Source organism: Zea mays, chromosome 4 (genome assembly GCF_902167145.1).
Source record: "Zea mays cultivar B73 chromosome 4, Zm-B73-REFERENCE-NAM-5.0, whole genome shotgun sequence".
Classification (NCBI taxonomy): domain Eukaryota; kingdom Viridiplantae; phylum Streptophyta; class Magnoliopsida; order Poales; family Poaceae; genus Zea; species Zea mays.
In genome coordinates this window covers 194,416,969-194,434,534 of record NC_050099.1, presented here as the reverse complement: position 1 = coordinate 194,434,534, position 17,566 = coordinate 194,416,969, and the positions used below count along the sequence as shown (strand labels likewise).

Sequence of the window (17,566 nt, the reverse complement as noted above, 5' to 3'; positions counted from 1 at the left end):
CTTTTTCTCTAAAATGGTGGCAATTCCTCTGGCACCCGAGAAAGCACATATATCTCCACGGCTATTTAAAATTTCCTCGAAGGCTTCAGCTTCGTGATCGATCCATTCGATGGGACCTTCGGGATTGCCTCTTGTAAAGTTTTTTTCGCTTGAGAATGCGCCGACCCTGGCGAAGCTAGCTTTTAACTTCTTAACACACTCTATAGATTTGTTATAGCATCTCTTCTTGGACGAACGAAGCTCTTCAACAGTTCCTTCTAAGTGATCTGCCCATTGGTCGTTGAGTTCCCGCTTAGTTTCTTCAAGTATGCGTTCTTCCTTGGCTCGGGCCAGTTGTTTCCGAAGATCTTCAATTTCGCGCTTTTGAGCCTCAGCCTGACCTTTAAAAGCAGCTTCGTCTTCCTTTATTTTATTTATCAATGAATGTAATATTTTATCTTTTTCGAGACCTTCGTTCCTCAGTTCAATTACTTCGGAACGAAGGTTGCTCAGGGCTATAGTACACCCTTCGTCTTCAGCATCTTTTTGTGCCCTGAGGGCATTGCTAAGTATCAGGCCCTGTAAAGAGAAATATGTGTGTGTCAATAGATTTAAGTAAATGAAAAATTTTGGACCTAGCAAAAAATTACAAAAATTCCATTTGTTGTACCTTTAAGCTATTATATGCCAGGCTGTCGGCCAAATCATTTTTCGATAGCACTGAGAGCCCGTCTTCCAGTGTTGGGAATCCGAAGCTCTTGCTCATCTCCCGGCAGACAGAAATCTCTTTGCTGTCAGGGAGACAATACAAAAAGTCTTCTTCTCCACTGCCATTAAATATTAATGCCCCCTTTGGATACTTCAGTTTTTGGGCGTAAAGTTGGGCCTCTTGTTTTTCTTTTTCTGATAATTGTTTCCCCGAAGCATGGCGAACAATATAATCAAGGACTTTGGGGGATGCTTCGGGGACAGCAGCACTGATTTCTTCAACAAAAGTTGGCTCTGTTATTTTTTCTTCCTCGATTTCCGGGGATTTTATCTTCGTGAGTTCTAAGGACCCAGCTTCGGCTTCAGTTTCTTGCTCTGGAGTTTTAGTATCAGAGACTTCAGTTTTTTCTTCGGGGATGACAACAGTCTTCTTCGGAGGTGTGCTTGAAGATTTAATTGTCTCCAGAACATCTAGCACATTGGCCATTCTCTTCCTTTTCGGAGTCACTGCTGGCACCTTTTGGTTTTTTACTGTCTCAATATTTGCTGCAGGACTCAAAACTTCTGATGTCTTTGATCCCTCAGTTGCTTCTTTTACTTCTTCCATTTTTTCTGTGGATGGCGCTTCGGCCTTCTCTTTCGTTTCTGGTAACAAAATCTTCGGTTCTTCCAATTCTATCCTTGTTGGCGCTTCGGTCGTTTCTGCGACTTCTGGCAGCAAGGTTGGCTCGGTTGGTTTTTCAGCTTCGGTGGCCGAAGAGGTTTCCCCAGTAAACTCAGGCACCGAAGCTGGTTCAATATAGCGCGGCCGATGTGTGAGCACCTTCATCCTCTTTCTTTTCGGTTCTGGCTCGCTAGGAGCAGTTGCAGCTTCTTCTTTCGCAGAGGTTGTGTTTTTTCTTTTCTTCCCTCGAATGGGATAACAATAGTCAGGGTAGACGAACCCGATTGCATCAAACACTCGATTCAGCCTCTTCTTTTTTCAGCCTCCGAAGGCTGCTGACAGTGCAGTATCTTCGGCTTTCGAATAAGCCCCAAGCAGTTCATCACTTAAATTTTCAATGCTCTTTAACCAGTCATCATCTGGCTCAACGAATTTATCTCCAAACTTAAAAGTGTACTTCAACCTGATAAGTCCACCTTCGTCGGCCTCTTTATGGTTTCTTGCGGCATTTCCCATTTCTCCGCAAGTGGCCATACCCTGAAAGCAATATGCTCTTGTACCAAATCTCTCGTTCCAATAAAAGAACAGATAACGCCAAAGGCTCTCTGGCATTCTTCGGCAGCTTCATTCATTTCAACCTTCGGCCTCCGAAGGCCGAAGCTTTGCCAAATAGGGCGCATAATTATACCTTTGATATCTTCTCGTACTGACAGGTCATTCTTCACATAAAACCATTCTGTTGTCCAGTCGCCGGGCCATCTCTTTCGAAAGGTTGGCACGGGACAGCTTGACCCGGACCGAGAAACGAAACTGTAGCAGCCAAAGTTATTGTGGTATTGTTCCTTACCCCAAGGTTTTGTTTCATATGATAATTCGTGTATATTGCAGAAGCTTTTTGCATCAGGCTTCAGACCTTGGCTTCTCACGGCCCACACGAAGATATTCAGCCTTATGATTGCCTCGGGGGTAAGTTGGTGAAGATATACTTCGAAGATTTTTAGCACCTCCACGACGAAGCTGCTCAAGGGAAATCGCAGTCCAGCTTTCAAAAAGCTTCGGTACACTACGACTTCATTCTCTTCAGGGTGTGGACAAGTCTTCTCCCCTTCGTCGGCCCTCACAACGGACAAATCCCGGAAATACCTTCCTCTCATGTTGACAAGATGATTCTCTTTGATAGTTGATTTACCATAAACTGAATGGCTTGGTCGCCAGGGACGATCTTCGGAGTCTTCACCACCGCTGTCCACATCATAGCTGTCGCTGTCACCAGTATCTTCAGACAAACCTTCCAGAATCTCCTTGGTGATTTTTTTTGTATTGGTCTTCGACATCGCTATAAGAAACCCCAAGTTCTTCTCTTCGTCAAGACTCAGTTTCATCTCAGCAGCAGCCTTCTTATCTTCAGACATCTTCGGAGACACTAAAAAACTGTTTCCAAAGCCGAAGCTTCAAAACTAAAAGCTCAGCAAATCTTACTGAACAAGAGCTAAAAAATTGAGTAAGCAGGAGCAGATGGCAAGAGAGCGTGCCAAATGAGTTTGCGGTATGACCGTATTTATACGCCTAGTGCGTTGAAAATTGAAAGACCCCGCTTGTCAGTGAATGTTGCTATTCTAGCAAAGGGAAGGTGTTTTTTCGGACCTTCGGCGTAAAGCCTTCGTCCATGTCGCAATCTAAATTTATTATTTCAAACAAATTAATATTGCGAGGGGCTACTGTTGGGGGCCTTCGGCTTACGAAGGTCCTCAAAAACAGGATTTAACAGTATTTCTGGAGTATAATGTGTGAACAGGTATCTTCGGACTCAAGTCGGAATCACAGCAGTCCAAAATAATACGAAGATTGATATATCGCCGAAGGTGTGAGCAGGAAAGCTTCGGCATGGTGGCAAAAAATGAAACCGACTTAAAGATGAAAAGGCTATTCGGACCTCGATAGATTACTATAGAGTTATTATCAATTGTAAAGGGCATGAATGTAATTTTGTATGGGCTGTGTCCCGTGCCTATAAATAGGTGAACAGTACCCCCGTACTGTTCACGCTGATTTGGCATTCGCTTTTGCGTCACGCTTGTACTTTCATCTCCTTCAACTTGAAGGTACATTTGTAATTCAATGTCATTTCTATTTATATATGATAAATATATAATCGTCTATGTTATCCTTTATATTCTTTATAATTCATCCTTCGTAATTCATCCTTCGTCACTGTATAGTGTATTTATGAAGCTACACCCTTCATAACCTTCGTCTGGAAATCATTATATCCTGAGGGGAATAATGCTTCAAAGGACGAAGGACTTTACCGATTAACATTTTCTGTGTTGCCTTGTTCTTGACTTGAAGCACTTGAGAACAAGTCCCCAACAATAACCCAGTCATGCAAACTATTAATTTCCAACAACTAAAGCATAGGTCATTGTGCTATTACAAATTTATACTACATCGACCACTCTTTAGTCACACTTCAAATTATTCACCCAATTCCATATGCTCAGCGGCTTATTCATTTTCTACTTCTTCATCAATACGATGTTTTTTAGCAGTCGATGTTTTCATTCCACTATGGAGCAGTTGTTTTATTGTTTAGTCTTGATCCGGCCGGTCATCCTCTCTTTCGATTAGCCAGTTTTGCTAGTCTTGCCCTGTTCTCTTCCACAGACAGACACGTTCTTGAAAGGGAAATGTGCTCTTGGGTCATTTCTAGCATATTTTGGTGATTAAGTGCACAACACATATTAAAGTGAGTAATTATGTGTCAAATGATGAAGGAAGTGCAAATCAACAAGAAGGTATGATTCTAGACTTAGTACATTGGTTTTTGTGTACTAATATATTTGTCTAAGTGCTTGAATCAGGAAAAGAAAGGGATTGGAAAGAGTTGGCTGTGTACAGCTAACTGCTGCTCAGTCTGGGTGCACCGGACTGTCCGGTGGTGCACCGGACTGTCCGGTGGTGCACCGGACAGTGTCCGGTGCGCCAGGCTAGCTCTGCCGAACTGGTCACTCTCGGGAATTCGTCGGTGGCGTACGACTATAATTCACCGGACTGTCCGGTGAGCCAACGGCCGCCAGAGAAACGGTCGGCCGCGCAATCCGCGCGCAACGCGTGGCCCCAGCCAACGGTTGGCTAGGGGCACCAGACTGTCCGGTGTGCACCGGACAGTGTCTGGTGCGCCAACGGCTACAATTCTGCAACGGTCGGCTATGCCATTTTAGGAAGGAGATCCGCACCGGACAATGAACAGTGGATGTCTGGTGGTGCACCGGACTGTCCGGTGCGCCACCCGACAGAAGGCAAGAATTGCCTTCCAAGAATGCCTCCAACGGCTCCTAGCTGCCTTGGGGCTATAAAAGGGACCCCTAGGCGCATGGAGGAGACACCTAAGCATACTTTGAGCATTCTAAGTCTTCCACACCCCGTCTCCGCGCACTTGATTGACTTTCTTAGTGATTTGAGCTCTGTTCTAGTGGTGAACTTGTTGCAATTCATTTGAGCTCAAGTCTTGGCTGTGTGTGTGCGTATTGCTGCGGATTTGTGTGTGTTGCTTCCCTCCCTTACTCTAAGTGCTTTCACTTTGATCTTTGTTGTAAGGGCGAGAGACTCCAAGTTATGGAGATTCCTCGCAAACGGGAAAGAGTATAGGAAAGAAAACAACCGTGGTATTCAAGTGGATCATTGGATCACTTGAAAGGGGTTGAGTGCAACCCTCGTCCATTGGGACGCCACAACGTGGAGTAGGCAAGTGTTATACTTGGCCGAACCACGGGATAAATCATCGTGCCTCTTGTGCTTGTTTTCTTTGTGACTATTGTGTTTCACAAGAGCTCGGTTCTTAGCCACTTGATTCTATTGTGCTAACACTTAAACAAGTTTTGTGGCTATAAGTTTTAAGTTTTTACAGGATCACCTATTCACCCCCCCCCCTCTAGGTGCTCTCAGTTCTGCTGTTATGTCCATATGCTATTCCACACAATTAGCATCTCCTATTCTTCTTTTTTTCCTTTCGCACCTAGTTTCATAATCCTATCTTCTGTATTTTTTATTGTCCGTCCTTTTGGTCTTGCACGATCCGGCATACTCAGATTTATAACATCCACATTAAAATTCAACCTCTGTATAATAAAAGAAGTTATTAATTAGTATACACATATTTACATAAAGTATCTTTCTACCAATCAGTAAAATCATTTCTCAATGCTCACCTTTTTAGCTTCTGAGGATGCACCAATATGTTCCATTTGTTCATGTGCTACGTGACACGGAGAACTTGTATCACCAACCTCAGGTGGAATTCTCATGTTGTCCACCTATATAGCACAACCCAAATACATCAACATTTCCATGCAGCATAAACATATATTTTCATTATATACAAATGAACAATAATTTTTTAATATGTACGTGGTTACCAGCTGTTATTAATGTTAACGTATGTTCACATCCAGTCATGGTGTTATGCTCATCCTACAAAATAAAATTTGCTTAGTACATTGATTTTATATATTCATTATATACAATACTTCATGCAAGATTATATATTTATCTTTTACATACCATTTTATGGCATGTAATTGTATTGTCATCTTCCATCCCATCGCCAGCATTATTATTATTTAATTCTCCTTCCTGGTACAAATAATATGTTACTATGCATACTATATGTTACAAATAGTATAACATTTAAAAAACTGGAATCTTATTACCTGGTTTTCCTCATCATCACTAACATCATATGACTCATTACATCCAATATCTGGCTCTAATCGGCATAGAACGCCATCGAGCTCATCCAACACATCCATTGCCTTGTCGTACCCTGCTTTTGACATACACGCCTGGTGAACCACTTTCATTGTTTTCGTTAGCAACATTTTCTGTCTGTATGATTTAGTAACTCCATACTTTCCCCTGAAGCTCTTATCAATTCTTTCAAACAGTACATCTTTTCTTGATGAGACAGTGTACCTTTGCAATATATACTTTGAAGGTATCTTTTCAACTTGAAGATGCATGAAGGCTCTTAAAAGATGAACACACAATAGACCTTAAAACATGAAAACCAACCATTATTTTTTTAAAATATATATTAATTTGTACTACAATCAACAAATTATTTAGTATGCAAATTTATTCTTTTAATCAACACAATATGTACAAACCTGTATGTTCCCACTGTTTGCACTCGCATGTATACTCCCCAGCTTCTATGTCCGCTGTTATCTTGAATTGATGTTGTTCCCACATAATTTTATTAGACCTTTTTGTATGTTGTACGATCCAATCTTTATCACAACCGTCTGTGTCCTTTAATATTTTGTATGCAGTGGCGTATTTCATTGATTCCTCAAATCTATTCATAACAGCTCTGGTGTATGCTCTAGAGACTCTCACTTCGAACCTATACAATGTATCTGTTGTCCTTGGTCCCTATAGGACGTTATTATCATAATTAAATAAAGTATTTACATAAACATGTATGCCATACGTTATTGATAACAAGCATGACATACCTTGCTCATCAATGCCTCCTTTGATTCTTTCATTTTCCTGCTATGCAACATTTTCATCATTTGTTTAGCGAACTCATGCAGAGGGGTGTTCGCATCTACATGTGATTGCTTCACTAATCTGTTCATGCTCTCACATCATTGTGTAGATACCATTACCCCACAGAAGTCATTTTTAAAAAATGCTAGTATCCATTCATTCCTTATTTCATATAATTTGCGTAGAGTCATATCTTCATGAAGATTGAACTCCTCTAGCATCATTTTTCAGGCACATTCGAACTCATGAGGAGTTAATGGATGTGTATAATAGATTGGAATGTTGTTTTAAAATCCTTATCAGCAAACATTACATATATCTCATTTAAGAATGGCATAAATCTATTCTGGACATGCCATAAACATAGTCTGTGAACTGTTTTTGGAAATACAGTTCTTAGAGCAATTGGCATTGCAGGATCTTGATCTGCAATTGCTCACAAACTATTAATTTACTTTCACAATAAATTAATTCACTTTTTTGCATAACAAATTGACATACCACATACATGTTAGCATAACTCTCGGACCCTCGCATCCCATACATGTTTTGAATTTATTGTAAGCTCATTCAAAAGTCTGAACTGTTTCATCTCCCAACAAAACAAATCCAAACACTGTACACTGCAGATGGCTGTTAGCTCCAACAAACATGCCCAGTGGTTTATCATATATATTTGTCTTGTGTGTTGTATCAAATGTCACAGCATCACCATAATCTGCATATTCCCCCTGCATACTTGCGTGTGACCAAAAAATACTCACTATTTTCCCATCATTGTCTAGCTGAAAATCACACAAAAAATTGTGGATTTTGTTTCTTGCATTCTGTAAAGAAAGCCAAAAGTTTGGCTACATCATTTGCGCAGTTTTCTCGTCTCCTTGCTGCCCTCCTACATTTGTTTGCACAAAAAATGATTATACTATAGTAATATTTATGGCACTTAATATATACACATGAAACATAAAAATATTGCTTACATGTTTTTCAGATCTTGAGCAGTTACCGGTACGTTCTCTGGCCCATCATGCATTTCTGATATAAAATCAACTATGCAATGCTGCGGCACTCGGCTATCACGCATTGCATCAACAAAATTTATGAACTCGGCATCCCTACTTTTGTTGCAACGTAAATGTTGTTTCTCTGCTTCGTCAGTTATGAACTCATGGTTATGCTCCAAGTTTATCAGTTCAATTTTTGCAGCTACAACCATTTTTTTCATCATCATATTTTTTTAATTTTATTCCAGCCTTACATTGCATACGCCCCGAAGTCCTATTCCTCATACTAGGTGTATCATTTGATTTTGATGCACTTTTACCTTCACGTGAACAATTTATCCACTTACTAAATGTCTTCTCTCTGTATTTCTTCAGTGGAAATCCAACTTCATATGCATACCTTTTATAGAATTTATATGCATCATCAACATCCTTGAAAGTCATCCCTACCGTTGGCACTATAGTTGGATCAATGTTTTTTCTGTAAATTTATTGACATTGTTGTTTGTACCATGTAATATGATCATAACAATCTAATCAATCAAGAATCAAATACAACAATTGGACTTACATGTGAATGTAGTATTTGAGGCGTATTCATCTCCCTGGAGCTAATATTGGACATCGGAGGTCGAACCCTTTGTTCTCCTTCTTCCCCTATGCTCATCTCGTCGATTACAGGACCCAGTAGAGCATGAGGTGGTGTGACCAGTGAGTTACCATCAACTACTCCCTCTGTTTCTGGATCACGACGAACGCCATCTCCTACCATCGCCGGCGATTCTCCATAGCCGGCCATCTCCACCTCCAAATAGTTATGCAGGCTTTGTGGTGTTTTTTCGGATGAAAGGAAATCACTGATACTATACAAGTAACTGCATCCACGTTTCCAGGGTATTTCCATTATTTTCGAAACCGTCCGATATTATAGCGATGTACATGTAAAACTAATATCCCTAACACACTACTTACGCACAATGACACAACATTTTACGCCAAACGGTATATACTATTTATGCAACTTTTATACCGTATCGGTTTTATGCCATATCTTTCAACATCTTATTCTACATTATATTTACGTGCCGCCATTACACCCCATACAAGATCCATAAATTCCGCGCCTACGTAACAGAGTAAGCACGTTTGCATGTGGAATCTATTCCGTATAATTCCTCGCCACGTCCATATGTTTACCGCCTTGCCATTAAACCAACCGCGTAACGACGCCGTCTGTCCTGCATGCCGTTTGTCTGGACTACATTAAACACAGGCGCGCTTGTTTCAGCGGACCAGACCACGTAACCGACCTGGGCTCTCTTTAATATCCGAAGCCCAGAGCTCCCGTTATACCTGTCATATATATATATATATATATATATATATATATATATATATATATATATATATATATATATATATATATATATATATATATATATATATATATATATATATATGGAAAATATCCTATGCAATCACTTATCCTGGTGCAAGCATGCAATCAAGCGATCTGGTGCATCCGATCTAGATCTAATGATGACTGTTATTTTATATTTAACCCCTTTCACCTAAAACATAGTACATATTTTACTTTTAACCCCTTCCATATAAAACCGTTGGATCTAAATTGGATGCTCTGGATAGTTTGATTGCACGCTTGCACCAAAATAAGTGATTGCACAGGATATGTCCTCATATATATATATATATATATATATATATATATATATATATATATATATATATATATATATATATAGGGAAGAGGTAATGGAAGCCCTGGGCTTCCCCTACTAATGGAAGCCCCAGCCAGGACGCGGTCGGCCCAGCACCCACGTGCTTGCTCAGCCATGCAATATACGAATGCATATATATATGGATAAAGATGCGTAAACCATGCATAAAGGAATCTTTTGACGCCCGAATCACGTGGAACGAATATGACATTGTGGACAGCGTTTACGACTGCATAATGACTTGTACTTGACAGCATAAATCATGTAGTATGTGGTTCTGGTTCTGGCTCAGGCGGATTCCAGCGTAAACCGTGAGCTAAAACAGCGTAAATGATTACGAATTTTAGCGTAAATTGTAAATTTGTTTCCAAACGGCGAATGTGGCCCGAAAATTACAGCGTAAAAATCTCGCGCGTCCCATCGTGATCGGGTTCTTATTCGAACAGATTTTAGCGTAAAATGTAAACCAAAACAGCGTAAATGATTACGAATTTTAGCGTAAATCGTAGATTTGTTTCGAAACGGTGAATGCGTCCCGAAAATTACGGCGTAAAAATCTCGCGCGGCCCATCGTGATCGGGTTCTAACTTGGATAGATTTTAGCGTAAAACATGAACCAAAACAACGTAAATGATTACGGATTTTAGCGTAAATCGTAGATCTGTTTCGAAATGGCGAACGCGATCCGAAAATTACGACGTAAAAATCTCGCGCGTCCCATCATGATCTGGTTCTGACTCGGACAGATTTTAGCGTAAAACATGAACCAAAACAGCGTAAATGAGTACAGAATTTATCGTAAATCCTATATATGTTTTGTAACAGCAAACGAGGCCCAAAATTACGGCGTGAAAATCGCGTGCAGCCGATCGTGCGCGAGTTCTGACTCGAATGATTTCAGCGTAAAACGTGAGCTAAAACAGCGTAAATGAGTACGGAATTTAGTGTAAAACACGCACACAATCTCACTTCGCAAGAGATTGCTGTAAAACACATCAAAAAGTATCATAAATTTGGCGTAAAACACAGTAAGACTGTTTTTAATGGAAGCATAAAACACAACAAGAAGTGTCGTAAAATTTAGTTTGAAAATGCATAAATCAGGATGGTCTCATAGGACACTTGTTTTGTTCACAGTATATCAAAATATAAAGTACAACGATATTTTGCCAATATTGTTGCAATCATACACAATTTATTTGACATGACAAAAAACGAGGAGCTAGCCCTGTCTTCGGTACTTCAGATATTTCAAACCATTAGCCTTTAGCTAGGTCGTGGTCCGAAATGGAAGCATCGCTGCTCGGCTCTTATCAAAACAGGTCTGTGTAAGCCTGTATAAAGTATAAAGACACGTCAGAACAAGCATAAGTACTGGAGGTGCATTGTTCTGAAAAGGACCAATTCAAATCATCCTAAAAGCATAATAGGAAGAACAAAAACAATGTAGGATCGGTGGTCTACATGTTTACAAAGCGGAGCATACGCGCGATCTAGTAATTGGGCATAATAGCGTATTCAAATTAGCATAAAAATATAAAGTACATCATACACAACCACATCAAATTCTGGATATTAATTAATCCTTTCAGTTGAGAAAGGTTTAGGAGTTCCTAAATGGAGACAGTAGGATACATGTTCTTTTTTTTCTTTTCTTTGAAAAATATAGCTATTTGTTGCTCTGACCTCTGCATAATCCCATAGAGGGCGGCGACCATTGCACATCGGTGTCTTGTAGCGTTATCAGACTGTTGCTCGTGTCAGTAAGTCGAGCCCAAGTTACCTACAAGAAAAGGTAAATGCTTTATGACAAGGAGACTGACAAGATGGTTCTTCAAGTGTATTTGCAGCGAAGTGCATAAAAAATAACCTTGCTTAAAGACCACTTTTAAAGACTACAAGTAAGTGCATATGGTTGCTATTACAAATTCTTGGCGAGGTTCCAATGAAGCACACAATCCATAAAGAGATTACAATGTTGAATCTTTGTCACTACAATGGACCATTTTCCAATTGAACATTATATTGGAGTGTAATATTAAGAAAAAAGCTCAAACCTGAAGCCATGAACACATGAACACGTAAATCAACACAAGCGGCGTTGTCAAGGATGAATGGAGTGCGACACGGCTCTGGATAACTGCAATATAAGAGATAACTGCAACAACGATATGGGATGTAAGTCAACCAACATGTATCACAATGTAAATAAAAAATTTAGTAATCTGTTACATTCAGATTCAGATCGTGCGTGAGTTCTGACTCGAATCATCTCTAGTAGTATGCAATAATTAATAGTGACCAATAGCATTTACACTTTACAATTTCCAAAAAAGGGTCAATCACCTCGCACTGAAGAACCAGAATGTATGATCAGCTAGAGTCCCACCAGCAGACTTCAGAGCAGCAATAATCCCTGCAAGAACTACAACAGTCGTGCCCTGTAAATATCTGGGCTAAAGAGTTAGTACTGTTGTCTGGAATAAAATTCATTGGCTTTTAAGAAAAGCAAGATAAATTAACTAGCATCTGATTTGATTACGTGGATATCATTTGGCTAGGAGTACCACTGATGTAGGCACTCCTTCGCCAGCCCACACATGCCATAGTAAGACATCAGATTGGATGTTACTTGAGAATATCGCTGTGTTAATAGAGTCATATATTCATGTGCTTTTGATAAATATGTAGATTAGAGTCATTTTCAGCAAAGCTACCTTACTGTCCACCTCAATTCATGCGGTCACTGAACATGGCATGCCTACAAATTATAACATGAAGTAAAAAGGCATGTGTTCTTAAATGTTCTCTCCCCTCTGCCGAAACCAACTAATTAAACTTGGGTGAGAAAATCGACAATTTAGGAAGAAATACTATGTTAATAAAAGGCATGTGTTTATCAGCTAAGAACAATATTATCCGCACATTAGAGATCCAGTAGGGCCTGACGGAGGTAAATTAGAACCTTGCAGTCATCAAAGCAGCAGACTAAGAACAATTAAACACATGGTCGTCACACAGGCATCAACGAACGTAGAGCATCTTGATCCTCCAAGTTTCAGATTTGCTACTGCCCTTGAAGTCCGATGTAGGGGCCACTTTAACATCCGAATGAACCTGGCACCTGCAAGTTGATGTACAATTCGTGCTTAATAACCAGATCTTACTCGCGGGGTTGCAAACCGAAGCGGATCCGGGCACCGCCTGGCCGCAGGCGGGGTGCAGTCACGTGCTCGCCAGATCCAGCTACCGTTGACCTTCTCCTTGCCTTCCACTGCAGGCGCCGGAGCAGGGGGCAGTACTCCTACCGGCGGGGGCCTGAAGAATATGGCAGCCGCCTCCACCTCCACGCGACAAGCGACGACGGAGGCGTGCAGTAGCCACGTCCACCACGCGCACCTCGCGGCTCTCCTCAACGCTTCTGCGCGCTTGCCTCCGCTCCCTCTCAGCCGCCTCCACCTCCCGCTCTTGCTCCCCATGGCCTCCCGCCTCGTCGCGTCCTTCCCTCCACTCCTGCTCCTCGTCTGCTTCCTCCGCACGCTCCACCTCCTCCCCTCCTCGTCGTCGCGCCCCTTTGACTCGCTCATCAAGTCATATGCGGAGGCTGTGAGATCCGGTAGGCGTATGAGCTTCTCGAGGAAGGGGGTGAAGACCTCGACGAGGCGCTGGTCGGACTTCAGTGGGGATGGCGGCGGCGCAGCATCCGCGGAGGCTGTGAGATCCGGTAGCCACGGCCGTGATGCACTAGGTGGATCCGGATCTGGGCGTGGTGGTTGTCTGGATCGGGGAGTGGGGCTCGGAGGCGACGGCGGCGTGAGTGGAGGTACAACTGCCGCCACCGAAACCCTATTTTTTCTTGCACACAGCCGCTGTCGGGAAGGTTGGATAGAGTGATCCGTTTTATACGATGTTATAGCAAAATAAACGTAAACTTATGTACAACAAAGCGTAAAGATGAGGTTATATTGGATGGACTAGGTGGTGTGCTTGAACCACCTGGTCGATCGATTGAGTGGATCAGGGCTTTCTCTCTAATTAGAGAGAGCCCAGGGCTCCTAATACTATATATATATATATATATATATATATATATATATATATATATATATATATATATATATATATATATATATATATATATATATATATATATATATATATATATATATATATATATATATATTGTATCTATTTTTTCATATATAGCAATATACGTGCAGCACAAATGCAACAGAACAAAGTATGATTACAGTTTCTGAAAATTGGGTATACTCGATATATGAACGGATCGAAACGAACGAGTACCCAAAGTTAAATGACCGTGCGTAATCTAGGTAGCGATTATTTCAGATGATCGAAATTGTAAAAGACAAAAAAAAATACAACAACGGACCGAATTCACAGGTTGATGCGATCGATCGATCAGTTCTGCCGTACAGATCACTGGATTTCTTTTTAATCAAAATCATCCTTGATTGCATTAATTCTCGTAGATTAGTAGGCCTAAAATAAAGACTGGATGAAATAGCAACTGGCCGGTGGTGACCGCATTTGCCACGAGATCATCATCATCGCATGTACAGTTCTAATAGTAGTGGTGGTAGCAGTAGCTAACAATATGCATGCCTGGTCCAGAAACTAAATACATAACTAGCCAGCTCTGCCAGGAGTCGTAGTAATTACAAAAGTCAAGTGCAGCGTGCGTGATGAGGGCATGAGGCCTCCATCGATGGCGGTCACACGATCACTTGTTGGGCTGCTTGCCGGACACCTTGTTGGGGTGAGGGCGGGTGGCGGTGGCGGCAGAAGCACCAGCAGAGGCGCCGGCGCCGGCGGTGGCGGTGGCGGTGGCGGAAGCGGCGCCCTGCGCTTTGCTCTTGAGCTCGGCGAGGAGGGCCTTGTTCTCCTGGTCCAGCTGCTGCGCCTTCCTCCGCAGCCGCTCGTTCTCCTGCATGATGAGCAGGTTCTCCAGGCACAGGCTCGTCGTCGCGTTCACCCCCCGCTCCATATTTCTTCCCTGCGCTCTCCCTGCAGGGTGCAGCCTCTCGGAGTCGATCCTCCTGCGAGCCATGCATGGTGCAACGCAACGCAACGCGACGCAATGCAAGAACAACGAAGAATGTAAGGTAGAGAGCAAGACGAAAACAAGAAGCCAAGGAGATTTGAAAAGCAGGTCGTATGTATTTTGCAATAATACAATAATGCTATCACCGCCATGCGTGCACCTCAGAGCTCAGACCTCACTCCCCCAAGTCCTAACGGGGTTGTTGGCCTTCGATTCAGAGGCAGACGACGGATGGACTTGACGAAGATCGATCGATGGAGCCTCCCTCGACCTTTTGTTCTGCTATGCTTCGCCTTCGCTGTCCATTTATAGGCGGCTCTCGAGGTCCTCGACTCCTCGTCGTCGGTGCTCTCATGGTCATAGAATGACGGGCGGGAAACCGGCCGGGAGTCAATGCTAGGCTGCTAGTGCTAGCTGTGCGTCATCCATGCATCCTCTCTGCACTTCTGCAGCAGACACCAGGAAATACTACTATTGTTTCTTTTTAAAGAACGCTAGCTTCTTCTCTCTTTTTTTTTTGGGGGTTGTGCACGTTATAAATAGCTGACTCTTAGATCAACTATTATATACTCCTTCACGAAATATAACTTGTTTTAAACTAATCATATATTCATTAAAGGACATGTGAAAGTTATTTTCACGTATATCTGTATATCTATTATCATTTGAGTAAATGTCAACGGAAAAAATAATGAACTAGAAAGAACTATATTTTAGAACGGGGAGCGAGTATAAAGAATATATGATTAGGTAGATCTTTAAATCTTACTTCGTAGTACATTTATTTAGACATATAAATGCCTCTAATACTTTCTGCAGTCTTAGCTGAGGTGATGGATTGGTCAATGGGCATTAACCTTGGCACTCGATTACTACTGCACACAGTTGCAGCAGCAGCTTGCTGTACGTAGAGAAGAGGGAGAGTCTTTGGCTGTCAACTCAGATGCATGTGTCCCTGCCTGCTTGCTCATCTTGGAACACACTGTAGCTGTAGGTGTATCATCATCTCTCGATTTTGCTGTCCCAAGGCGTCAGCGCATGATGACTGTACGTCGTCTATACTTGCTTATCTATAGTTTTTTCTTATGTATAGTTTTTCTAGTATATAAAACCAGTATAAATAATAGAATTTAAAAATGTAGGTTATCAAAAAAATAAAACATTGTAACTAAGAATTTAATAATTTAATATATAAAATATAAGAAAGTATAACGATATATATTAGTCATAAAATTCTGGAAATATAAGATAAAATAAAATACTAAGTAATGCAATTATTCATATTTAAATTACTTAAACTTAAGGTTTATATACCATTTATATAATGTTAAAATTACATTATCCATAGATAACTTTTAAATAATGATATATATATATATCATCTGTTATCTTAAAAATATTTTTATTTACCTGATTAACTAGGCATAATTATAATATTTATATGATTTTGAATTAATTTGTACTTCATGAATATGGAATAATATCAGATGTTTTTATGTTTTTTATAGAATACGAATGTGTAATCGGATCGAGAATAGTCTTTAAAATGAATGCAGATATATCTTTGTACAATATCTCCTAAATTACGTGTTACAGTACATTCTGCAGGAAATCGGTTTGGGTTTTCATGCCATGAGTAAAAAAGAAGCCGTGCAACGGAGAGTATGGGCAACAGATTTGTTACTGTTCCCAATGCCAGAACTCATGATGATCGGCATTCAAGTTGCACGTCTTCTCTTCTCAATCCTCCATCATGGCATTTGCATTCACTTCAAGATCAATTTGCTGGTTGCTTCCGCTACTATTTGATGGTCAAATTTCATGACTTCTGCGACAGTAACATGAGGCTATCTTATCCATACTTTTTATTTTAAACTTCACATTTAAAACAATACTCATTTACAGTACAAAATGATGTTTTACGTAACTATATTATTACCGGAATCCAGGTTTTTGCCGAATATCGGCCTCTTTGTCGGGTGCTTTTTGTCGGGCACCCGGCAAAAGTTGCTTTACCGACAGCCGCACTCAGCAAAATCCTGCTCTCGGTAACGAGCTAGTTTACCGAGTGCACGACACTCGGCACAGAAAAACTCTCGGCAAAGACAATTTTGCCGAGTGGCAAACACTCGGTAAAGGTGGCTCTCGGTAAAGGGCCGTCAGCGGCCGTTCTAGAGCTGACGACCGTCAGCCTTTGCCGAGGGCCGAGGGTCGGCACTCGGCAAAGAACACTTTACCGGCAAATCATATTTTTATTTTTTAAATTTTGTTCACCAAACTTTTTATGGTATATTACTACACTATGTAGACCTACATGTATCATTTGTGGACAATTATAACAGAGTTTTCAATCGGTAGTAGATTTAGTTCGTTTATTTGAATTTCTTCGGAAAATTCAGATTTGAACTGCAGATCACTCAAAACTTGAAAAACCGTACCTGCAAAAATGATATCCATACTATCTAGCACAAGTTACGACCGATTTCAGGAGCGGACCGGAAACTTCAAGCAACATGCTCACTAAACATGGCCGTGAACTTGCCATCCAGTTGTTTAAAAATTGTATAAAACACAAACAAAGTCAGAAAATCATGAAACTTATCCACGTGTCATGCTATCATATATAGATGCTGTGATAAAAAATTGAGAAAATTTCGAGAAAGTTGAGACGTACTATGTGTAGAAACCTAGGAGAACTACACATGAAATCATATAGTTTCAATGTAGTTCTCCTAGGTTTCTACACATAGTACGTCACAGCTTTCTCGAAACTTTCTCAAATTTTTATCACAGCCTCTACATATAATATATGACATGTGGACAAGTTTCATGATTTTCTGACTTTGTTTGTGTT

The 17,566-nt window shown here is 40.9% G+C and overlaps 1 protein-coding gene across 1 annotated transcript; it reads right to left on the bottom strand.

Moving 5' to 3' along the window:
• Window positions 1–14,077: 14,077 nt before the first annotated feature.
• Window positions 14,078–14,993, bottom strand: LOC100381577 (protein LITTLE ZIPPER 3). The gene is made up of 2 exons (XM_020551924.2): window positions 14,873–14,993; window positions 14,078–14,707 (listed from the first exon to the last, which is right to left on the bottom strand). The coding sequence occupies exon 2, from the start codon at window positions 14,653–14,655 to the stop codon at window positions 14,392–14,394; it is 264 nt and encodes an 87-aa protein (XP_020407513.1). The 5' UTR covers window positions 14,656–14,707; window positions 14,873–14,993; the 3' UTR covers window positions 14,078–14,391.
• Window positions 14,994–17,566: the final 2,573 nt, after the last annotated feature.

Excerpts from the sequence above, each read along its gene's own strand:
- LOC100381577 (XM_020551924.2), bottom strand. The coding sequence starts at position 14,655 with ATGGAGCGGGGGGTGAACGCGACGACGAGCCTGTGCCTGGAGAACCTG.